This window comes from Gobius niger (assembly GCF_951799975.1).
Source record: "Gobius niger genome assembly, chromosome: 3".
In the NCBI taxonomy this organism is placed as follows: Eukaryota; Metazoa; Chordata; class Actinopteri; order Gobiiformes; family Gobiidae; genus Gobius; species Gobius niger.
The window spans coordinates 14691700-14716091 of record NC_136854.1 but is presented as its reverse complement, the minus strand read 5'-3'; the positions used below and the strand labels follow the sequence as shown (position 1 = coordinate 14716091).

General features: G+C 40.6%; 1 protein-coding gene across 10 annotated transcripts in view; it reads left to right on the top strand.

Annotated features, from left to right (window-relative positions):
* The first annotated feature begins 1172 nt into the window (after positions 1–1172).
* sorbs2a (sorbin and SH3 domain containing 2a) overlaps positions 1173–24392 on the top strand; it is a 73482-nt gene continuing 50262 nt past the window's right edge. For 8 of the 10 annotated variants that reach the window (XM_079554153.1, XM_079554154.1, XM_079554148.1 and 5 more), the window contains exons 1-2: positions 1174–1867; positions 11864–12046. Coding sequence is in view for 8 of the 10 variants with exons in the window: in XM_079554154.1 (XP_079410280.1) it covers positions 12041–12046 (6 nt within the window). In the remaining 2 variants the exon portion in view is untranslated. Of the gene's footprint in view, positions 1868–11863; positions 12047–24392 lie in introns of all 10 variants that reach the window. The other 2 variants (XM_079554146.1, XM_079554149.1) reach the window with 1 other exon arrangement.

The following is a 24392-nucleotide window of genomic DNA, read 5'->3' as shown; positions in this document are numbered from 1 at the left end:
CACTTGAAAACACACAATGAGAAACATGCTGGTAATATAAGTCAAGGGAAGTCAAGGCATAGTAGGGAGTCGAATTTGAAGCACACATGCAGATACTGTATATACAATAAAAAACATTACAATTATTTCAGTAATAGATCATGCAATATGTAGGACTATACTGTTACTGATCTAAAATTGTTCTGCTTGTCACCAGAAATGTCATGTTCCTTGCTGGGGGTCTTATTAATCATTATCAAACTGTGCATGTTAATTCACTGTGGGTCACCATGTGATCCAAGACCAAAAAGTTTTTCTAAAAAGTTCATCTTTTAACCATTTTAATTGTGTGTTTTAATTGGTTCAATGAGAACATTCACTCACAAAACCACAAGTTATCAGTGAAATTGAACCCACTTATAGCCTTTGGGTAATTGTGGCGTGTGGGTGAGAGATTGGTGGCGCTCCAGGGGGCCCGAAGAGCAGCACTGTTACGTCATGCATCAGGGCAGCTGCTCAAAAGTAGTGTACCTCCCTTGGTAGAAGTCTTCTGACATAGAAACAGAGCAACCGGATTTACATATCGGCCTACGCAGGAGCCCGATGTTAAGGCAAGGCAAGGCAAGGCAAGGCAAGGCAAGTTTATTTGTAGAGCACAATTCATACACAAGGCAATTCAAAGTGCTTCACAGTTGCATAAATACAAGAAAACAAATAGAATCAATAAAAACATAAACATAAAATTAATCAATTACAGTTAAAGGCGAGAGTGCAGATAAAATACTTTCAGTCATATGCATCGGTAAAAAGAACTGTTTTCAGCCTGGATTTGAACATTGTCATTGTTAAGTAGAAATGGGAAGACCAATTGCAAACATCTTGCAAATGTAATATCTATTAATTTGAACAATGCTAACTCACGAAGTCTGAATTCGGAGTTTAACATATTTTTTTCATTATAACACTCATCTCTATTTTATAATGTATGCAGATGCTGTCACAGCATGGCAACAGAACATGTGAGCATCATTTTTGAGTTACAATTTGTCATTGTCATTGACACTCAGTTCGGAATGTCATCTGAATCCCAGCCAGCCATAAGTTTCAGAGAGCGCATCCCGCTGTTTGCTCTGCTGACACGGGCTTGTGTTGTGGTGTCGAGCTGCTGTAAGTCATGCACGAGGAGGGCCCCGCTGCGCGCGCTCCGCTGATTGATCCGCGTGCGTCTCCATGGCTACGCAGCGGCCCAATGGGAGGCTCGCGCTCGACCGTCGCTGAATGAAAATAACAGAAGCCATTTTGCGCACTCTAAGCCTCGCAGGACTCATTCAGCAATAATTAAAACGGAAACTTAAAGGCAGGTTTCGCCCGTTTGCGGAGAGGCAGCCGTAAAAAGTCGCGTCTCCTCAGCCCGAAAGAGAGGAGGGGAACCGCCGCAGAGGCAATATCACCCGCTCCGACCGTGGCATGCGGCAGAGCGATGTCAAGAGGAGCGCGTTACTGAACCGCCGCCGCCGCTGCCTCCTCTTCTCACTCAAGAGGGAACAGGACGAGGACAACTTAACCGTCCTGCCATTCGAGTCCCAGTGACCCGACCCCCCCTCCTTCCTCCCCCAGGCAGGCATAGCGTAGCATAGGCAGCCGGGGAGACGCCGCCTTTAGCAACTCAGCTAGTCGACACCGGGACGACATCCATGCGCGCCGACGAAACAGGTGCACGGTTTCATCACACGGACACGGCAGGCACCGGCGGCTAACGAGCCCGCTGGATCCCGCTGCGAGTTTATCTTACGCGAGTACCCGGATTTTGATTTATCGCACGTGGAGGCGACAGTTTACCTGGCCATATGTCGCAGAATTAGCGGAATGAAGCGGTTTTATTTGTGAGGTAAGTTGCTCCTACTTAATTTGCTCGCTTCGCTCTCGCTATTTCAAGATCGGTTTGGCCACGTGTATTGTTATTTTTTTTAATAGCCTACACGGGAAAATGAAACGAAGTCGTTGTTTCACAGTTGCTAGCTTGCGCGCACGCATGAATCAGCTATTAGGCTATCGGGGATGGCGGTGAGGTCGATGTCAGTGCATTCCTTTGGAGGGCAGCGCATTCAGCAAGGATGCGGTCGGCATACGTGAGCCGGATCACCCCAACCGCAAGCCTTTGAGCCGGAGGGAACAAAAAGTGCTGTTTCACGAACCGCTATTATGAGCGGCGAACCTGGAAATGGACAATGTGCGGCCGCTCAAAGAATACGCATTGTCACAAACTGAGACGTTTAACCTAGATTGCACAGAAACCACTTCAGATAATCTCTATTGTTGCCCTTTTACAGAATGCTACAGTGGCCTTGTGAGTAAGCGATAAACTAACGCCATCAATATGAAATGCCAACATCATTGTAAAGTATTCAGCATAGTAGTTCACTTGATGTTTGTATTCTTGTTATGATTATGCAAATACTGCAGCCACTACAGCCATGATCGAATGCTGCTTTCTCTTTAACACCTGTGCTTTGTGTAGTGTTTACTTTGCAGAGATCAGGAAAAGCTACTGGGCTCAGTCTGATTCTACCTGCTGTGAGCCAGTATAAAAGAGTGATGTAATAGGATCAAACAGAGAAGCCAGCAGCCCGGGATGGTATGTGTCAGAGCCATTTGAATGGGACTGAAAGAACAGAAACAGAGGGGAGCGGTGTCCAGGATGCAGGATAAGTGTAACATTATCACTACGGGAACCTCGCGCCACTCCCACAGAGGCCTACCTGGCTTTTGTAAGTGTGTCACTTTACCAGACGGTGCCTTTGATGAATTCCTTTCTGGATTTTCGTGCTTGGCTTGCTTCTAGGAGAGAAAAAGGCAACATGGAGGAGTGCAGCGAGGGCAACAGTTGGTCTCACGGGGCATTGCTGTACCAACTCATGGCAGCTTATGCTGAAGGAAGACTGAATGATGCAGTTATTCAGTCCTGCAATAAGATTGAGGAATGTGTTTTTTATCTGAGAATTGTCATGTAGCGGTTATAAACATCGTATGAGAGCTACTGTATTTATTTTTCAAGCAATGATTTCTTTATTTATGAATTGACCCGAAAAAGAAAAAAAAGCTGTTGTCCCTTTATTATTAAGAGCTGCATGATATCGAATCGTAGTTGACGTTTTGACCACAGCAATGGCCTAACCTCAAGAGGCTGAGGTTTTTTTTCTGTCTCTGGCATTTGAGGGATGTCACCAATCAGAATTGTGGAGCCTTGCGACCTCAGGTTCAGCTGCAACAGATAAACGTTTGTTTGAGTTTCCATAAAGCAGATTCTAAAGTGTTTTGATAGACGCTTTGTGATCCATCCCAGACTTATTTTAGTCACGTGGCTGTCCCCCAGAGGTACGCTTAATGTTGAGGAAACTCCTCCAGAGGAGGGCGCTGTCCAATAAGTAGAATATTGTGTGTTGTTCTAATGTGGGGCAATTTGAGCAAAAATATGTTGTATGACTTTGTAAAAGTAACGTGACATCCTTCACTTGTAATTTTAGCAGTTTGAAAACGAATTTGTCCGACTAATTGCAATTAGGTTTTTTGTCAGAATTGGGTTAAACATGTTAGAACTCAATCATTTTGTGCAAACATAAATTCCATCCATACATGTGACTTAGTACATATGAGTATTTTAGTCAAGACAATAACTCAAAATGGCTTAAGCTCATGCAGAAATGTAGAAATACATAGAGAATACACAAAGTACAGGTTGGAGACTTGAACCAAGAGATTATTGAAACACCTTTTTCTTTTCTGTTTGACTTCCTTTACATTGTTCCTCTGCCTTCATTGGGTTATCATCTGTCCTCCTTTAGATACTGATGTCATGGCTGGGGGTGCCGTGTCTAAGACCTGCCTATTGCTCAGACTCTGATAATAGAGAGCACTTACCGAGCATTCTGTTCACTCTGCTTTATCAGTGCAGCGGCTGAATTTCTGAAGAGGCTGTTCTGTCTGTCTGCTGGCCTTTTCATGAGCAGGTCTGATATTTTTGAAATCCATTCCACTTATTTGCACCACAGAGATACAATAGACACAGGACTAAAGTGCGACATACAGTATTTGATGCAGCCCTTTTGGGTATCACCATCATAACATTTTTGGTCAGCCTTTTCTCAACAATCTAGTTTCTTTCCTTCGAGAATTATGCTTTTCTTTTGAATTTGAGTTTGGAGTCATGACAAGCTTCCACTTTTACAGAAAATGTCTTTACATTGTAGTTGAGGTAACATCCGTATCCCTAGAGGCCACAATTTGTCACAAATTGTGTAGGTTTTTCATCTGATTTCAGGGTTTTGGCTAAATAAATCAACAAACATGGAAAAAATGCTTAGTTTTAGTCATGATTTTGCCACTTAGCTTAAATTTTAGCCTTTTTTTGTAAAGTCTTACATGCGCTACATTTGATGGAGAACAAAAAAGGGCTATCATTTTTTTTTGTCATTTCGTGCAGCCCTCATGTACAAAATGTTCCTTTATTATATAACCCTTCATATTATTTTCTTGCACCGGACTCAGCTTTGGAGCGTTTTCAGATAAGTGCCAGTCAATTATGCACAGCTCTTTTGCTTTTTATATCCTTGACACTTGCTTTACAGGGAACAGTAGGGCTATCCAGGCGGCTGATAATGAATTAGGTGTTGAACTGTCCGGGTGAGAGCGTGTCGACGCGGCCAGTACAGTCCAGAGAGGAGCAGCGGGTCAGAGTGCCGGTGCGTTTGAGCCCAAGAGGGTGCCGCTTTTATAAATAGTTTGTGTGGCTACTTTAATGAGCTAATTCAGTAAGGCTCTACTGCGTCATGTGATTAAATAATCAATCAGAGAAAAACAATATCCCAATTTTTTTGTTTTGTAGTGAAAACAGACAATGGGCTTTGAAAACTATTACAGGATCTTAGATATGCATCATTGTAGCTTGAATGCTCTTTTTGGCATCTCCACTTTGCAATAACTTAATTGCTTAAAATCCTTATAGATACATAAGAAAGGTTCTTAAAGGGATATTTCAGGATTTTTGACATAGAGCCTCCTTTCCTAGTTATCCAGAGTGTTGCTGGTACCTGGAGATATTTTTTTTGTGTTTCATGCAGTTCTTATGTTTGAAGAGTTTTGTGGCGCTAGGCTAATGCAAGGATAGCGCATTTCTACAATGTCAGCTAGCCTGCATTAAAAACAGTCCGACCCGCTCCACAGTGCACCTGAGGCAAATCACTTATAACGCCAGACTAACTGACCTTGTAGAAATGCGCTAGCCTAGCACAAGCCTAGCGCCACGAAACTCTTCAAACATAAGAACTGCATGAATTACAAAAAAAATATCTCCAGAAATCAGCAACACTCTGGATAACTAGGAAATGTCAATAATCCTGAAATATCTCTTTAAGCACTTTGTTCTGACACTTGTGCGCCTGGCAACATGTTAAAAAGCAGTAATACCCGTGTTAATTTCGCCCAGTAAAATATTTCATCACATTTTTAGTCAATGTAATATTTTTTTGCAAATCAGAAGTTACATTAAGCTCAATTAAAAGTACTTCATGATTATTCAAACAATGACTGAAATCTCCAGATATTTTCGCGGACTAATAAACTGTAAACAAGATATTATGAAAAAAAAAACATCTGAACTTCCAGGGTCAAAGTTTGAAAGACTTAACATTAAGTCAATGCCCAGGGAACCAGTCTGGTCCCTTGTCCATTTGGGAGAAGCTCCATAAAGCAGTGGACCTTGATTAATTATGATCATGAAAATATAATCTAAATTAAGTTGACTAAATGAATGAAATTTTAGACGAAAACTAGACTAAAACTGAAAAGAGCGCACCACTCTTTTCCACTCTTTTTTTTCTTTGGTGAAAGATTGTTTATTTATGATCACAAACCTAAAGCAGCACATTTGCAGAACAGTTATAGGTTTAGAGACTTTAAAAATGTTAGCAACGTTATAGCATGGTTAAAAGCGTAAACAAGATATGTCTCTCTTACCACCATAAATAATGTGCACAGGGGAAGGTAGGTGGACCAATCCCAGCTCCCAACAGAGCTGTGCTGTTGCGTAAGCGTGATTGTGAGATTGGTTTTGGTTTGAGAGGCTGGTGCTTTCCACCACTGACTGTGACTGAGGAGTTGAATAATGCAGTGTACAGTAAAGGCGTTATTAAAGCCTTGCATGTAACTCACCTATTGTTACATTTAGAAATACCCATTAAAATTTGTATCAGTTTTTTTGCAGTTATTTTAATAGCTCAGCAGTCTTTTCTAAAATTCTTCTGGATATACGTATCTTTTGAATATACTCAATGAATTGTACGTCTAATCGCAATGGCAATACTGGCAATATTATCTATAAGGAATAGTTGCAATTGTCCGTATTTTTCAAACGTTGTGCCCCATACTCAAAGTCTTCATTAGGCGTGTTGAGTGGTGGGACAACTGCTGAGCTCATGTTGGTCATATATGGAGCTTATACACCAAATGGAACTCTACACTCAAGTACTTTGACCCTTTGGTCCGATGTATGAGTCCCATGATACTTAGTAGATTCAGACCCAAGGATGCATCATTAGCACATGTCAGTTGTCAGCTTTTCACCATACCTCGTTCATCTGTGGCACGTGGACCAGAAGATTGTACTGCGGTGCCATGCCAGCTGCTTTGTGCTCGCGTTTGTTTGACATACCGCATCACAGCGACTGGCCAGTTCAAACCCAACTTTGAAAGCTCGCTCGGATCTTTTGGCATTTAAACATGCATTAAAAGCACAATAATAGTGGAAAGCAGCCAAGTTTATGCAAAAACATTTTTTTATAAAGTCAGAGGGAGAATTCCATCAATAATTTAGATTGCTTGACCATTATTTAACCTGGAAAGCCCCACTGAGATGAAGAGTCTCTATATCAGGGGAGCCCTGGTAGAGAGTGGATCCTATTGTAGATGTTTGTTAGAGGTAAGGGAAACCAGAGCACCCAGAGGAAACCTGCGGAGACAAGGGGGTGCATGCAAACTCCACACAGAAAGGCCCAGCCAAGGAATTGAACACGTGACCCTGTTGTGAGGCATGAACTCTAACCGCTGCGCCAACATGCCACCCTATGTCCCGTGCATATAAATGAACACATGCATGTAAACACGCCTCACCAGATTGTTCCCTTTGCTAATTTCCATCCGTTGTCCCACACTCGCACTTGCAAATAAACTCTCCTTCATCCTGGTTTATTGTACATGTTTTAGTGGTAGGGGAAACCAGAGTACCCTATGCAGACACAGGGGAGAACATTCAAACTCCCTGCAGAAAGGTCCCGCTCAAGGATCGAACCCGGAACCTTCTTCGTGTGAAGCTTTGAATATATTGCTATATTCATACTGTGGAATGTGAATTTTTGGAATAGTGCATTTAGACATTGTAAATGGGGTTAAAAACTTTGATGATAATATCAAGGCAGGACAAAGGCTCTTATGTCTTTATGTGTACGTCAGCAGTGGCCCTTAGCAGGCTGAACATCAAATACTATCACTCAAGTATTTTTAAATTGTACTTTCTTTATTGGGTTGGGACAGGGCATGTTAATGAACACATGAAACTCATACAGAACACATGAAAAGTAAAAATGCCTCGCTGTATTGGGTTGATTCCCATCTGTTTTCCTTTTCAGCAAGTTTGAGGAGCCCAAAACGCATTAAGTTCAACATTTGTGGATGTCCTGATTGGATTTATTTTTTTCATTGATCTACCATCGTGGGATCTGGTATATTTTTAGTTGCTGTTTATTTTAGCAGAGATGTCTTCTTTGTCACATTGCCATAATTCGCTCAAAGTTGTTAGCGAGTGTTAATGAGGAACCCAGTGAACTTTGTGTGAACCTTGCTCAAAGAAAATCACTTGCACACATCACTTGCAAGACGCATAGGGACATTGTCACATTGAAAAACGAATCAGAAAAGTAAGATTTCTTTGCTGTCCCCCACTTCATTGTGATGGAATTATAATTCTGTTGACGGTGAACTTCTTCCAATTATACAATATAATTTCAGCTACAGACAAGCTACAGATGTACAATTTCTAGTGATGGGGTTTATCGCTCTACTGGGAGCTGAGTCTTTGGGATCCAATGATTTGTATGAGTGTTATATCAATGACGCCAGCCATATAACTCATAATAACTAAGCTAACATGCACAACTTTTGAGATTATCCAAATTTACCATGGGAACTAGTAAATAGGTCTTCCATCTGAATGAGATTGGGACATTGAGTGATTTTTGACATTTTGATAACAATCATTTGGTGCAGGTGGTAGAATGGGTCGTCTTGTGATTGGAAGGTTGTTGGTTCGAATCCCAGCTCCTCCAAATGGACACTGTTGTTGTGTCCTTGGGCAATACGCTTCACCCTAGTTGCCTCCAGTGTCTGCTTAGATTGGTGTATGACTGAATGGGTCACTGGTTCCTTACTGTAAAGCGCTTCGGGCCTGATAAAGGTAGAAAAGCGATATATAAGTTGAGTCCATTTACCATTTGGTGGCATCAAATTGTGCCCCCCTAAAGTCTTTAAATATCTCCTGCTGCAGATGGGCAAGTACAAATGTGCTGCATACCATTCAATGCAGAGAAATATCGATAGGTATTTTTTAAGTACTGAGGTGTGAGGTGATGATGTGGACGCTATCCAAATAGCATATTGCACAGTAGCTGCCTGCTTGGTTTTAGGTGTCCAGGTTCTAAATATGAGATGCTAATAGCAGTGGTTACATCATCGTTCTGGGAATAGCTCGGAGTCTGAGGTCTAGAGGTGCCTCTGGCTGACCTCTCTCCTGTGTATATTGAGCCTGCGTGTATACGTGTGTGGTCATGTCCAAATATACATTCCCATATGGATTACACAGCAGTATAACATTATTAATGACACAAGTGAGTGGGCACATTATTAGTCTGTACATATTTACATCTGTAGGGACTCCTCATAGATGGCCGGTAATAAAGAAAAGCGATGGGCTTGATGCTTTTATGTGACCATCTAATGTGCGCGCCGGGCCATCAAAGTGTCAGCAACAGGGAAAGGAAATCTCATGCGGCAACAATTTGACTCTGCTGTCTGTTTTTTCGCGTGGAGTGGGCCACTTTACATAGCTCTGCACTGACGATATCCGCAGCCCTGTGACATTAAGGCCTGGGAAGTGGTGGTGCCTGTGCGGTCTTTCTGCTCACACCTTCAAACAGCCAATTCCCAGTGCTGCCCACTTCAATATACGGTAGCAGCTGAAATACTAGGTGAAAACGGCCATCTTTCAGTGCTGTTGTCAAATTTGAGATTTTTGACAAATTTTCTCTAGTATCAACTCACCCAATATATATTTGATGAAATCTCACAACATGGCTGCGCTCCGCTGTGTTTCCAAGATTCTGTCATCCAAATGTGGTTATTTCCTTTCTGAAAAAAGGCAGTAGCAAAAGTATGCAGGGCTTTATACCAGGGCGCACGTGATAAGACTTTAGATTATTTTTTCATTTTCATTCGTTGCACTTTTGCAATCTAATTTCCACTTCAGTAGCACCTACAGACACCAAACCATCGAGTATTGTACTTAAAATAATGTTTTGTAGGCTTGCTCATAGGGATTTTTCAACATCCAACATGATTTATTGAGCTTTGAACCACAAAAAACAAAAGAACATCAGTCGACAATCTGTTGTATCCTTCTTTCATGGATTATTCATAGACCTCAAAACGGTTTCTGTGATTCCTGGCACATTCCACTTTGATAGGCCAATTGAGATTTTAAAATGTCTACTTTGGAGCTGTTAGTGGCATAGTAGTAGTAGCAGTTGTCAATTCAATTAACAACTGCGACTACTACTATGCTACTAATAGCTCCAAAGTAAACATTTTAAAATCTCTGGTCAATTGTTCTACTTTTTGTATTGATTTTAGCTAATGTCAATGTTTGTTTTATTAATGAATAACATTCAATTTCAATTTTTGATATTGCCAATGTTTCGGCTTCTGATACACAGTATGTGCCATGCTGTTGCTTCAGTGTGAATATAACAGCCGAAGGGGCGCACAAAAAGCCACACCCAGACCATTCCTAAGCAGGTGGTCTCAGAGCACACTTTGGATGCGCAGGCTGAGGTCTGGTGCGCGCCGTGTGTGGTGTGAAAGCTGCAGACCTCGGGCTGACCCACTTTGACCACAAGATGCATTTTTGAGCGAAAGCAGCTCGTAGCGTAAATGGGCGGTGTTTAACTTGTGGTTTGGGCTATTCATCAGTCACTACAAATTAGAGTGTTTGGTGCAATCCTCACAGCTCTCCCAAACCAATCACAGTCTTTTAGCTGCAGCGTGTGTTTCAAATGCATCTCACAGCACGGTGTTACACACATGTACAATAGGTTAATCCTCCAGCCAGGTGTTTCTGACCACCAGCCTGGCTCCGCATCATGGAGATGGGTCCCTGAGCACCAGCCCAACATTGAGGATTGGTCAAATGCAGAGAACTAATTTCACTACAGAGATTAATAAAGTCTAACTTAACTTAAAGCCACACCGCGTAGAATTTTACCCAAAAAATAAAATTGAAATACAAGCTTTTATTTTATGACAGATATTTTCAGCATTGAAAAATACCTCCAACAATCATGTGATTTTGCTGTGTCTTAGGCTCAGCTCTCCTAAGACATGACATAACTTTACCGGGAGTGGGTACGTCTCCAGCTCGTTTCCATGGAGATGTCGACTAAAGGCAGCAGAATTTGAGATTTAAACAGGTTAGGTTCCCATCCAAATCCAATAAATGATTTCTCACTGCAGTAATAGCATTTCCTGTGTCGAGCTGCTCATTAGGAGCATGTTTTCTACTGATGGTAACAGTATAGTCCAAAATGTTACACAGTGTACCTTTAATTTAAAGACTAGATGCAAGTTGTTTTTTTTATGCTCACTACTGCCACCTCAGGTCTTGCACGTAACTGCAGTCTCTATATTAAGCTTGTGATGGCACTTCGGACCCAAATAAACAACTTTTTGAGTGATTTTAGAGGCAGTTGTGGTGAATAGGTCTGAGTTTATTCTACATATTAGGAAATTGCTGGAACATGTAGGGGGAAGAAAATACTTAATTTTAACATTTTTAAACTCTGTATCGTCCCTTTAACTTACATCTCCGCTAAAATGTTCCCATAACATTCAGAATGAACTTTACAACATCCTTCATCTCTAATAGTCTGGCAGGTCACTGCCGTTTCATAGTCTATTTTCACTGACCCATAATTTGTCAAAACAAAGTCTACAAGTCTCTCTGAATTCAAATGAATACCCAAGTAATTGTGAGCAGAAAACTGCCATGCCAGATTATGATCCTCAGTGCTGATAAGTGTCCTGGGTCATGTCGTTGTTTACAAATTCCGATAGCAAGTGATTAACAGCCTGCTGGGCCGTAATTTCGGCGTCCTCTATTGGTATCTCTGTAATACAACGCAAAGGCATCTTTGGCAACGTTTCAAGTATGACTAATGATATTTTTAGTATTTTTCAGTTATTTTAAAGTGAAAATGTGACGTATGGTCCCTTTAAATGTTCTTGAGGATATATTGAGGGTTTGCGTGTTCGACTGTGTGCATGCACCGTGTGGTATGCGCGCATGCAAACATGTGCGGTAAAATAGAGATAGTCAGCCCTGTCACTTAGCCCCCACCCATTACACTGGGGGGTAACTTTCCAGACTCATACACAAGCATGCCTGCGTCTGAAAATAGCCGTATCTGATCACGGCTTCACCCAAACAGGGAACTGTCTTTGCCTGTCACTCCCTCTGTCGGACGCTGTAACTTTCTCCTCATTCTGTTGTCTCTGTGCTACCCAGGCGCGGAACCGGGGCGCAGCTCTGAGGACTAAAGCCTAAACAAGAGGAGAGGCACATCCGGCACACACAGCAAATCCCCACAAAGGCTGGATAAAAGAAGAGGAAGTGGAATAGCATCTGGGGACACTGCTCACTTACACCTTGCGCTTCTGGAGAAAGATAAACTTTTTGGATTTTATGACGGTAAGGAATTAATGCTCAAGTAACACTTTCTATCCTTGGAACTATTTTGTTGTCTTAAATCGAATAACATATATGCGTTAGTTTTTCACTTTGAGGCAAACAAGCGGACATATAAAACAGGGATTGTGTATATTGCAAAATCCCAAAACTGAAAGAGATGTACTTATTTTCCTCCACAAACCACAATTATGGGTCAGCGGTAGAATTTTTGTCCCGTGTGACAGCCGACACGGGAAATGGTGTCAAATAAAACGCTGGTTTAAACCACAGGCGACTAGGAATAGCAGACTGAGAAACTTCACAGTGAAGCGAAATATGCTGATCTTGTGCCGCGCCGCGGAGTTTGGTTATTCTTGTCTTGGAGAGAAAGTTGGCAAAACAGTGTGGTGCGCACAGTCCTGCCCCAGAATGCGTTTCTGCGTCCCGTTGCTCTCTTTCTCGCACTTCTATCTCCTGTTACACCTCGTTCATGGGCTCCTCTTTCCCTCTCAACAAAAGCCATGCACCGATCCCTCCATTAGGCCGCTCTCGGAGGTGTTGTGGAATGTCACCTTGACCCCTTGGGTACACAGGGAGGTGGAGCAAGGCTGGGAACTGAGTTTTTACCTGGACATAGCACAGTCAAACACTTTCATTTTGAATAACCAGGATTGGCTGCTAATACTTAGCCATGCTTATTACCTGAACAGTAGAAATATAGCTTAATAATGTATTCAATTCCAAGGCTTTTTATTTTGTATTGTTTCTGTTGTTTATGTATTTCAGCTGGAACAATCAAGTAACTTTACTGAGTGCTGCTTCAGGACCTGCGAGGCATCAAAATTTAAATGCAATTTTTTTTTAGGCCAGTTGTACCTTAAAGTGATAGTCTGCAGGTTTAAATGTTTTATGAATTTAATATATACTGTGTAATTGACTGCCTGGGCCTGCAATTTTATGTAATATAAGTAATATTAAATAATATTTTTTCTAAAGTCCCTCCATTTGCTGGTTACAGCAGCCAATCAGAAGCTCCGGTGCCATCACTTTGACCAATGAGACGAGCTGAACTGGGCTGTCAGGTCCAATCCGGAGGCTAGGGGTAGGGAACTTAGTCGTTTGCTTTCGAAATCTTTTTCTCCCTCTCCTCATTTTGCAAACTAGGACTGGCTTTTAGGTCCAAATGGGAGGGAAGGGGGCAGGACTTGATTGTTTACTTTGAAAATCTCTCTCTCTCTCTCTCTCTCTCTCATTTTGCAATCTTACAAACTATCACTTCAACTTTTTTAACTTACTTTATTTATGATTTTTTTCTTTAAAAAAAAAAAAAAAAACCATACAGGGACTATTTACCAGTATCCAGGCCTGTTATGTTATGAAAAAATGAGGTGTTATCGCTGCCAAATGAAAAAGCTTAAAGTGGACAAATCATGCAAATCATGCACCTGCTTTTGGGCAACTCAGCTTTCGTAATTAATGCTTAACCATCAAGTAACCGTTGTAAACACAAAATACATTTTTAGTGCTAACAAATCGTTGGCGCTGTTATCAAGAGTGGTTAATGACCAAAGTAAACAGGATCACTCACTCACACTTGTAAGAATGAAGCAAAATACGACTCCAGGTATGTTTTTACATGGTCACAAAGTTGTAAAGGGTTACAAATTTCTAAAGAGTTGATAAAGTGTCTTATGATGTGCCATTTAAAAGGACAAAAATTACCACTTTACACAAAAGCAATTTAAATTTCATCATTTTTCTTCACTAATAGCACTGTAATATCCAAATGAAAGAAAAGATTTTACTTAATTAGATTCTAGCTCTTAAAATGTTGCACATATAAGCTGTGACTTGCTGTTTTATGTGATCCCTTGCAATATTTTTAGCATTTAAATCGTTACAAGAAGATTGCACTCGATTGGCTGTGCACAGGTCCACCCTAGAGGGTAATGGCTTTTGTCTAATGGCAGTAAATATAGCGGACTGGCTAATCAAGCTGCTCTTATCTTGGCACTTACCACTACTACCTGGGGAATCCAGACTGGGGAATGTAATCTCAGTGACCCTTGCTCCAAATCACTTATCATTTTCACTGTTTAAGTGTCCACCCATGGGATTTTAGGGGGTGCATGTTATTTTGTGAAATTGGTTGTGTGGCATTATTTTTGTCAGATTTTTGTTTCATTTGACATGTTTTGGGTTATATTGTATTTTTTCGGTCAGCTGTGTTTATTAATGTTACTGTTTTTGTTAATTTAATGAGGAGTGGTGGAGCTAATGGAAGACTAGTTAGGTTGTTGAACTCTGTGTGGCACTTTGGAGACTGAAATGCGCTGTAGAAATAAGTTAAAAACAAGAAAAAGGCAAGCGCATGCTTCTCAGGTCTAGTGAAATCTGTGAGAAAGACAGGTGCTCTTTTAAAACTGGGCACATCAAGTAGAATCTCCAAAAATGGACTTTAAACCAACTGTGGCATGAATAGTCACCAAGAGAGAAAGTCTGAGGCACTCGTGTTTGTAAAGGAAGTTGAAAATCCTTTATTTAATCACAGATAAGCCTATGCTTTTGGTCTGAGGTTTTTTTTCGGACTTTAAGGCTTTTATTCCACAGTTGGCTTTTATCAGCTGGTCCATTTTTGGTGCTTGTGCTATAGAAATACATTGGAGTGGATATACTATTATTTGAAATGTTTATTGTGCTCAATTACAGTTATCCAGTGCAATTGTAGATGCTGATGGATCCCAAATGACTAAAATAATAAGACTAAATATTACAACTATATGTTAAAAATCTTGAATCTTCTGTATAATGTGCTTGCTGTTTTTAAACTTGCTGTTGATCGAACAACGCTGCATTGTATTTATTTATAAGGGACTTGCTGGGAGGCTTCCTGATTATCTCGCATGAGAACTCAACTTCACCTCAAGTAGAAACAACACCAGGTCACATGACTGTTTAGTTCTGAAAATGGACTCGCAAAGACACAGGAAAAAGAGGCTTTTCCTTTTACACTGCACACAAATGGAATGAACTACAAAGACTTTTACAATCTTTAGTGCCTCTTTCACAGCTAAAACGTCTCATACTCTCATTGGGCCTTCCCTGTATAAATAAAGATAAGTAAATAAAATAAAATAAATAAAGACATAACAAAGGACAGATGCTGATTGACACTGTCTGTGCTAGCTGAACATTGATTAATCAAGTAATCGGATAAGTATTTTATTTTTACAAATATTGGCAAACTACATTTCAGAGCAGATTTAAAAGAACAACATACTTTTAAACAGACAGCACCTGGAGGGACCACCTCAGAAAGTAGTGAAAGTGGGACTTGAAGGGACAGACATGAGAAATGAAAATTTAAATTGTTAGATCAGCGCTTCCTTTGCTGTTTTGGCCCAAAATCACACGTACAGATTGAAATCAATATTGTACATTTTATGCAAAATTATGTTTTTTTTTAATGCCTCAAATGCAACAAATCTGTGCATTTATTATTTCTAAAAACTTGGAAATGGAATAATTGTGTAAAACGGACAAAGTTGAATGTGCGTGGACCACACTTTTTGTATTTTTATGCATTTATGGCATAAAAGATCAAGAAAGGTAGATTTAATGCCGACTTGAAACAACTGTAATGCTTTTCAGTGACATTTAAAGCTTTCATTTTGGCACAATTCCTTTAATGAATCAGAAAACTTGGAAACACTGGCCGAGAATTTGTCATTCTGTATGTAGATCTAAATGGCTGTGCAGTGCAACCAAAAGAGAGACAGCACCATATATTTAATCAAAGAAAAGTGTTCTTCATTGATCAATACTTTTACCCTTATTTAAGTGCAGCAGGTCCTGGATGGAGACAGCATGTTAAAGTGTTCTGCTGAAGCTCAGTTGACGCATTTCTTTCCCAGGAACTCAACCAAACAGACAGGGGTTTGTTAAAAGAAGAAAGAAAACATTAACCTTATACTGTATATAAGCTATAACTGATAAATATTTGAGAATAACAATGGAACAGGCTGCATTTACAACAGGATGGATTTGAGAATCTTTTTTTCAGGTACAGGTGAAACGGTTTGACTGTGTTGGGGATTTACAATCAGCTACAAACCCTCTGATTCTTTTATAGTGCAGCTTCAATTTAATTGTTACTTCAGTTTTATTTGTTTGTTTATTTGGCCATTTTGTTCTCTGCCAGGCTGACTGAATCTGCTATATCATTGTTGCGGGCTCGAATTTCGAATGTGTTTTTCTGATTAAGATGACATACAGCTCGGTGACTCATTTATCTGCTTCATTACCTTATTTTCTTGTTTCCCCCGAGCTGTGATTCGCGACACTTTGAACTGATGGATGTTGTTCGTTCTGCATTGTGGCTGAAACGTCAAAGAAGATGAAACGATTTTGCATTATCTCTCTAGACAGCAATGACGGCTTATATAATGCCACCTTCAAGTCTTTCTCATATGCTTGGACATCTTTTGGTACGGTGTGTGTGCACTGTCCATGCATCTTTTGATTTATTTTCGAAAGAATGACTGGAGTGACTGACAAGTGTTTCATGTTCTTGAAACTTCAAATCAATAAATTAAAACAAAAAACAAAAAATGTGGTCCAAAAGGTGAACAGTTTTGGCCTTACACTTGTCTCCTTTTCTGGGACGACCAACATGCGATCCTGCCGACAACGCCAATTATTGCAGTGAAGTTTCTAATTAACTATTCTAATGAACAAAATTCCCCACATTCTTCTGATTTGTATTAATCTCTAAAAAAAAAACGTCAGTATAGTGCTGAAACATGACGAAAAAGCCACAAAAGAGAAACAAATAAACCCGACAAAAACGTGCTGGAAAAGCAGCAATATTACAATTAAAAATAAGTGACAAATACACAACGAAAAACTGACAAAAGAGAGACAAAAAAGTGATAAAAACACGACCAAAACAAACAAGAAAAAATTATGAAAAAGTAACAAGAAATTACAAATGAACCACATAAACATGACAGAAACGCTTCAAAAATGTGACAAAAAAGCTGCAACATATCTGCGTTTAAAGCAGCACTGAGTAACTCATGCCCCTAGAGGCCATAAGCGCCACTGCAGGTGTTGTAGCATGTTGCAGTTTTTTACTGTCCGTGAGAGTGAATACTACGCTGACAGAAAAAGAGAGAGAGGGATATTGTACATACAATTACACAATGGAGATAATTTTTTTCACTCAAACTTGGCTGTAAATACTGTTTAAAGTGGCGCTAGCCCGCAGTTAGCTTTGCCCGTTCTTCTCCGTGATTCCATTAGTGTGTATTGGTGTCTCCGACCTGGTGCAGGCAAAGTTGCAATTGTGGTTTTCTGGCTAGAGACACCATGGGGAGATGAAAGACCCCACAATCATCCTATTAACACTTGTATTACACCCAGAGAGACTACGAAAAGGATTTATTAAGGTAAACAAGTTACTTAGTACTGCTTTAAAATGTTCACTTTAACTAGGGTTACGTCTTGGCTGAAAACAAACCAAAGCTGTGCCCGTTCGTAAATAGCACTGAGTCTGTGGAAATGTAAACTTGTCGTATATGTACATCTGATTGAAAGGTTTTCTACAGATGTTGTATTAATGTATTTTATTAATGTAAATTGTGTAGAAATGCCCAACCAGGGACATGAGGTGTGAATTAACCCCGACTAAAAGCTCTTCATGCGTCGCATCAGCTTCAAACTTTTCTTGTGACTGTTGTTTGCTTCGTTCCTGATAAATAAATCAGTAAATTAATAAACAAATAAGACAACCCGACCAATCAGTTGTAGGCCTCAGCTTTCAAATGAAGTGCTACAGCTTTTAGAATTGGGTTAAGCGGGACGCTCGGTTAAGGTGGTTAAAAAGCACACAATTTGACTGTTTTTCCCTTTTTTTGCGCAATAAAACGTGCATATTTCAAATGTTACTCCACACAAATCGTATTAAAACTACACATAGTGCAAATGTTCGTTTTTTTCAAGTAACAATCGCCCTATAGTTATAACAAACCCACAGATTGTCACATCATATCTGGTCTCCGGGCCGGGCCTCCGTCGCTCTCAGGGCCGGGGCTAGTGTTGCATAATTGCATTAGTGCTTTCGGGCCGATGGCTTTGCTTGTTAGCGGGACAGTGATGCAATCTGCGGGAACACACGGGGCTCTGTTATTGTTCACTTTGACCAAAGAGCGGCCGTGCTGTGTCAGGGTATTGGCCCCGGCTGTCCATTCACGACGCCGGAAGGGGGGGGGCCCGCTAATGAGTGGCAAGGCTGAACACAAAGGGCCCCCGAGAACAGAGACGTTATTGCGAGTGACAGCGATGTGGCAGTAATGCGCCGTTTGGCAATGTGCTGATGCAGCGCTCCTTGATGAATCGGGCCACACATAAGAGCCAGATACGACGGGCCAGTCTCAAAGAGGATTTTTTGCAGCGCAATGATTGACTTGTAAGGAGTGCGCACGCAAGGTTACAATGGACAAAATAAAGGCTTCACTGGCTTGCTTGAAATGAACAGATTTAGTGGTTTGTATTGAAGATATCGTTATATTAATGTAGCTGTCCCCTGATAAGTAGAAATCCATAACCTTCATTATTGTCATTAGGGATTTTCTTGATGAGATTAGTGCAGCTAATGGAGATTCATCACACATTCACAGCGAGAATATTATACTGCCTAACAAATCTTTACTCTAGTCTGTTCTGAGAGGTTAAGGAGGCGAACTGCTTGAGGGTGAGTGCCAGTTTTGATCCTTTATGTTCTTGTAAACTTTGATGCTCCGGAGGGCAGGGGACTAAAAAACACGCGGGATGATACGGGTCACGTAAAATGTTGAGGCCTTAGATTTCAGAGAGAGATGTCACTTCACGCCCTATAATTCAGGATGCTAAGCGTGTAATCCTTTTTTCCTCTGCAGTCAGGCTTCCATACCAAACAGTTGTCCCAATGGGTAAGGTGCTTTCCACTACAGCCCAGTAAAAGGGTATCATTTCACTTTTTCAGTTCAGTTGGCAAGATTTATTTTACTGATGACAATTGCAATGGTATTTGATTTACAGTTAAGAAAGATTTTACAACACCTAAAACCGGCTTGGAACAGAAAGGGACTTCCATTCTGTATGAGAAATGATAGTGAAGCTTGTGCTCTCAACTGTATAATCATGAGCTGATAAAATACAACAATTTAACACAGAACAACATCGTGAATGGATTTACTGATGCATTAAGTGTTAGCAGCAGATACACCAGATCCCGACGATCCTCAATGGGGTTAAGATCTGGAATCTGTTGCAGTCAGTCCATGTGTGAAAATGATGCCTTGTACTCCATGAACAACTCTTTCACAATGTGATCCCGATGAATCCTGGTTTCGCCATGTTGGAATACAATACAGTACGCTCATGCCAAGAGGGAAGAATAAATCCATTGATGGAATAACCTGGTCATTCAGGATGTTCAGGTCGTCAGTTGATCTCATTGTTTGGGCACATAGTGTTTCTGAACCTAGACCTGACCAATTGCAGTGACCCCAGATTGCAGTCAGGCAGTGTAGTTTCAAAGCTTTTTGTTGCCGTAATGTAAATCCATGGCAAATGGTTAAGTACAAATAGTAAGAAAGATCGTGTTTGTGTAGGTAAACCTTTTTTTCTCAAGATATTTCATTCATAAAATCACAAATTTGACCTCTGACATACCAATTGTTTGATCAGTTTCTGCGACTTTGTAAAGAACTTCGCAAAGGGCACTGTCTAACAATCGCTTCTTCTGTGAGGCCCTTCCCATGTTCAGTGTAATGTAAAACTGTCAAGAAGCATCTGCCTAAGTACATTGGGTAAAATTAGCAAGAATGCGGCGTGACTCCTGAGACACTTCCCCTCTTCACGTCGCTTTACTCCCATCATTTAACCACAGAAATGCACCGCAAAAAGAACTTGGCTTCATGTCAGCGCATGAAGGGGACTAAAAATCTGCCTTTTTTGGACTGGTCAGCCTTTTGGGCTTTCAGGAGGGAAAAAAACAAACATGTCCAGGCTGACAGGCTGAGGTTTTTGCTCGCTTGCTTCCTGTCTATTTGTATTTTTTCAGTTTGATGCATGTTTTGGACGTCACTTAAAGATTTCCATGATGTTCCTATGGCAATTATCAATTTTCACCAAACTTGTTTTGATTCTGTTGGTGGATTAGTGTGATTCATTTTTGCTTTGCTGCTCTTGGCACAGGCGCTAAGAGAAAGATGTTTGCCTCCTGCTGATGTTTTAACTACATTACTTTAAGTTTAAAATAAAGACCTTCATTATAAGTACCAAGGCTAAAGGGATTTGAAGTAGTTATTAAAGTCCAAATAATGTAGTAAAGTATATCACCACAAAGTTAAATACATTTCTCAAAGGAGCCTCCTACCAAACTTGTTGAATGGAGGGTTATATCATGACTTTTGTGTAGGTCTTAAAGTAGATTTTGCTAAGGAGCTTAATCTGTTGACATCCTGTGGCGACGTCTTATTCTGAGTGAGCAGTGAGAGGTCGGGACCTTTGGGGCCATGGTCGGCTTATCTTCGCTGACTGCTCACGCTCTACGTGTGCACACATATCATATTAAGAAAGGAGGCCATTAGACGTACAGTATGTGAAGAAGGTTTTAAGATGACAGCCGCACTAAATCACTGTTAATTTGTTAGTTGATGTGTTCTCGGTCTGTGAAAGATGGTCATTTAATAGTAAGCGTTGCTTTTTCTTAGGTGGGCCTTATTAGTGATGATGTTGGTGTCTGTGAACGTGAACAAATGAAAGGATGACGAAGGTTCACCAATAGGAACAGTGTGATGGGAAAAGTAAATGACAAAATAAGCAATTATTCACGATTTAGCAATTCGATTTTATATAAAAAATACTGCCCACCCCTTCCGACTTTTATTAAAAAAAAAAATCCTCTTTCCAAATTGGAATTTTTCTTCTCTAATACTTGATCTTACTCCTGCTCTGCACAAAATAATCTAGAAATTATTGCAATTTTTTTGCCCCTGATTTGAATAACCAATTAAAAAAAAAAAAAGTCCATGAGGCAAGTTTTTTTTGCAAAAATGATCTCATTGCACTTATAATTTGAAAAAATACAACAATGTTTTTGTTTTTTCTTAGTTTAAGTGTTCTATGGACAGATTTCTTGATATTTGTTACTCAAATCGAGGACAAATGTACAAATTTCAAGAAAATGTAACTTATTACCCTGGACCTTTTGGTCAAGACCAGCCTTCTAATCCGAGAGGCCCATTGATCATTATATAGGCTACAAGATTATCTGGGAACCATAACTCAAGAAAGCAGAGGTAGAGGTATAAAGGGTGCCAGATGAGTTTGGTGGATGAGTTTTGTAATTACATCCAAACTTTAATCTTTACTTTGTTGGATAATGTTGTTTATATTGTGGGCCGGTGTGGGTCAACATGGGCCTGAACACACATCTGGCCCAAAAGTCCGTAGGCCCACCGGGAGAACGCCCGGTGCTCCCGATGGCCAGTCCAGCCCTATTGTCCAACATGAAAAAACAAATGGAATCTCAATATAACAATCCTTCAGACTTCCTTCAATCCGACTAGATTAGTTGTTAAAATAGTGCCCTCCCCCTGACTGATATTGAATTTATTTCTTGTTATCTTGAGAGCTTACATGCTATACCTGATCTTACCAAAGGGCCTTATAAGGCGGTGGCTTCGCTGTTACGGTAATGCTCCACAGTGACGGCAGTGTCTTATGTTTCCAGGCATCCCGAGCTCAGAGGGCATTAGAGCACTAATATAATGTGAATGTGTCCCAGTGGATCACTCAGCACACTAATGAGACTTGATGGGCCTGTCGGGTTGGACATCTCTGCTATGAGTGTCTCATAGCTCTGACTTGTGCGTCTGCTGTCCCCATGCTATCAAACTCACTAATTATATACACGCCGGTCGCCATCGCGCCATACCAACGCCAAAATTATACTGGATGTCTCAACCGCACCGGGGATTGGAAAAGAAAATGACTCAAAGGCAATTGACATGCCACACATGTTTGGTCAAAAGAACTAGGTCACACTATAAAAGCATGGCTCCATCGGTCACAAGTTCACAAGAGTCAAAATAATTGCATTTGGTTGATTGAGAATTCATTGTTTACAAGACTAGACTAGATTTATATGAGGTTTTTCATGGCTTATGCTGAAATTCCAGAGCAGCCAAAAGCTAAAGAGCTATGCTGATTTCATGGCCTATTACAGGGGTTCCTAAACTTTTCAGGCCACCCTCACTTTGGGAACCACCTATGGTAAATATCAAGCCAAATAAGAAATAATAATTGGCTAAATATTATTCAAAATATCATAAGGAAAAATAACACCAATAACTAGGATTGGTGTGTATGGACGTAAAGCATTCACATCAATAGTTGTGGTTCTCAAAAGTCAAAGACTTGCTGATATTTTTCCATAATCAAGCTACAGTAACTGACAATTTGGCAGGGTATTTGCATTCACCTTGTTCAGCCCTGCCCACTTTTGTGATAGAAGCCTTTCGTTTAGTTTAGCGAGCATGGATTTCAGTTGTCATCAATCAAAAGAGACTGAAAAAAAAACAAGATGCGAAAAAAAACTATAATTCATAAAAAAGCTAAAGGAAACAAGTTAGAGTGACCTCAGGCTGATCACAGAGCGGATGACCTCAGATTATTATTAGCGATATTTTCGTGCGCTTTCTGTTGCGACTCTGTATTAATGGTTTGGCTGTGAGGTTCTGTAAAGAACCGAAGCCATCCAATACATTCACACAGCGTTTTGTCAGAAATGCCACATTTTACATCGCAAATTAAAGTCAAAGTCAAACTAAGTTAGACCTTCAGTTTTTCCTGAATAAGGTTCACAATACTTACACAAGGAAAAGTCAAAAGGGCTTCATATAGCTACATACGTTTAGAAGAAGGTAAATCCACTCTAATTTGAAAAGCACTTTCCATGAACCTGGCCAAAGTCAGACTGATGTTAGTACAGTGCGTTGTTGAGACAAACAACAAACCTATATTATGTATGTATCTATGTATTATATTATTCCCCCAACGCCACTGTGTTGCAGCAAGTCTCGATGGAAGACTTGTAAAAGGCAAATGCAAAACCACCAGTCGTGTGGACTCATTATAATTAGTGGGAAATGCACAAGATGATGGATTTTTGTGAATTTGTCAACTCACAAATCTCACGGCAATATAGCTTTCAGCGCACCAAGACATTCCATGGCACATATGCACATTCCATGGGTATATGTGGGATTTAAGCAAGAAGCTAAAATGCTAATCTACCTAAATCTACATAAAGTCAGTCCCTCCAAGGCAACCCCACTCATGCTGGTAGATATATTGTTAGATGTCCAACTCAAATCATTTAGGGTTACACCTAATAATCCCACTATTTTCTACAGTACATCAATGTGTCCATGCTAAGCTAACCTAGCCGTTGGTTTTGATAGACATGTTCCTTAATCGTTAGCTCTTTGCCAGTTCTGTTTAAACTTTCAATGACTTCAGGCGCAGAGCCCGGGTGGCTTTCCCTTTCTGTATCCAGCCACAACATTACACCAGGGCCACAGCTGCAGCGTCGCCTCGGATCTGTCCCCCTGAAACCCGATCCTGTTTATAATCTGACCATCATTTGGACGCCGACAGCCCGCGACGCCAGCCCCATGATTTACCCCGCTGCCTGTGTGTGTTTCCCAGATAGATTTACGAGGACAGGACGTATGCAGCCGGGGATTAGGTCCGGAGGGATTGGAAGTGTCTCCCCCCCCCCACTGCACTGCCTGACTTGATCTAGAGTGATCTGAGCCAGCAACACTTTCTCCTCACCAACAATAACTCGGCGAGATTACTCAAACTTAAACTCTCTGGTTTTCATCTGGTGTTTTCACCCTTTTTACACATTTGATGCATTTCAAGAGTGAGGACCAGAGATAAAAACTTAGTTTAAAGGAGCTTTTTCACAATGTTACAAAAACATACCTGGAATGGTGTTTCGAGTCAATCCTGCATGTTTCAGTAATCTTTGAATCTGAATGTTCTCCAAGCTCCTCCCACAGCCCTATGTAACTAGGAAATGTTTTCCTTACCATCCACTCTCTTGTAAAATGTTTTCCTTTATCACAGAGCAACGGCAGGCAACAAACTTCAGATGAAGCGGCACTGTTAGGCATCTGGCTCTGAGACGTTTATCTTTTATTTATATTTTTACTATGGAGCTTTTGTTATGAAGATGAGGGAGGGGCTTAGGGAGAATGTGCTTTGTTGAAACAGGAAGGAACATTAAAAGAGAATTTATGTAATCCAT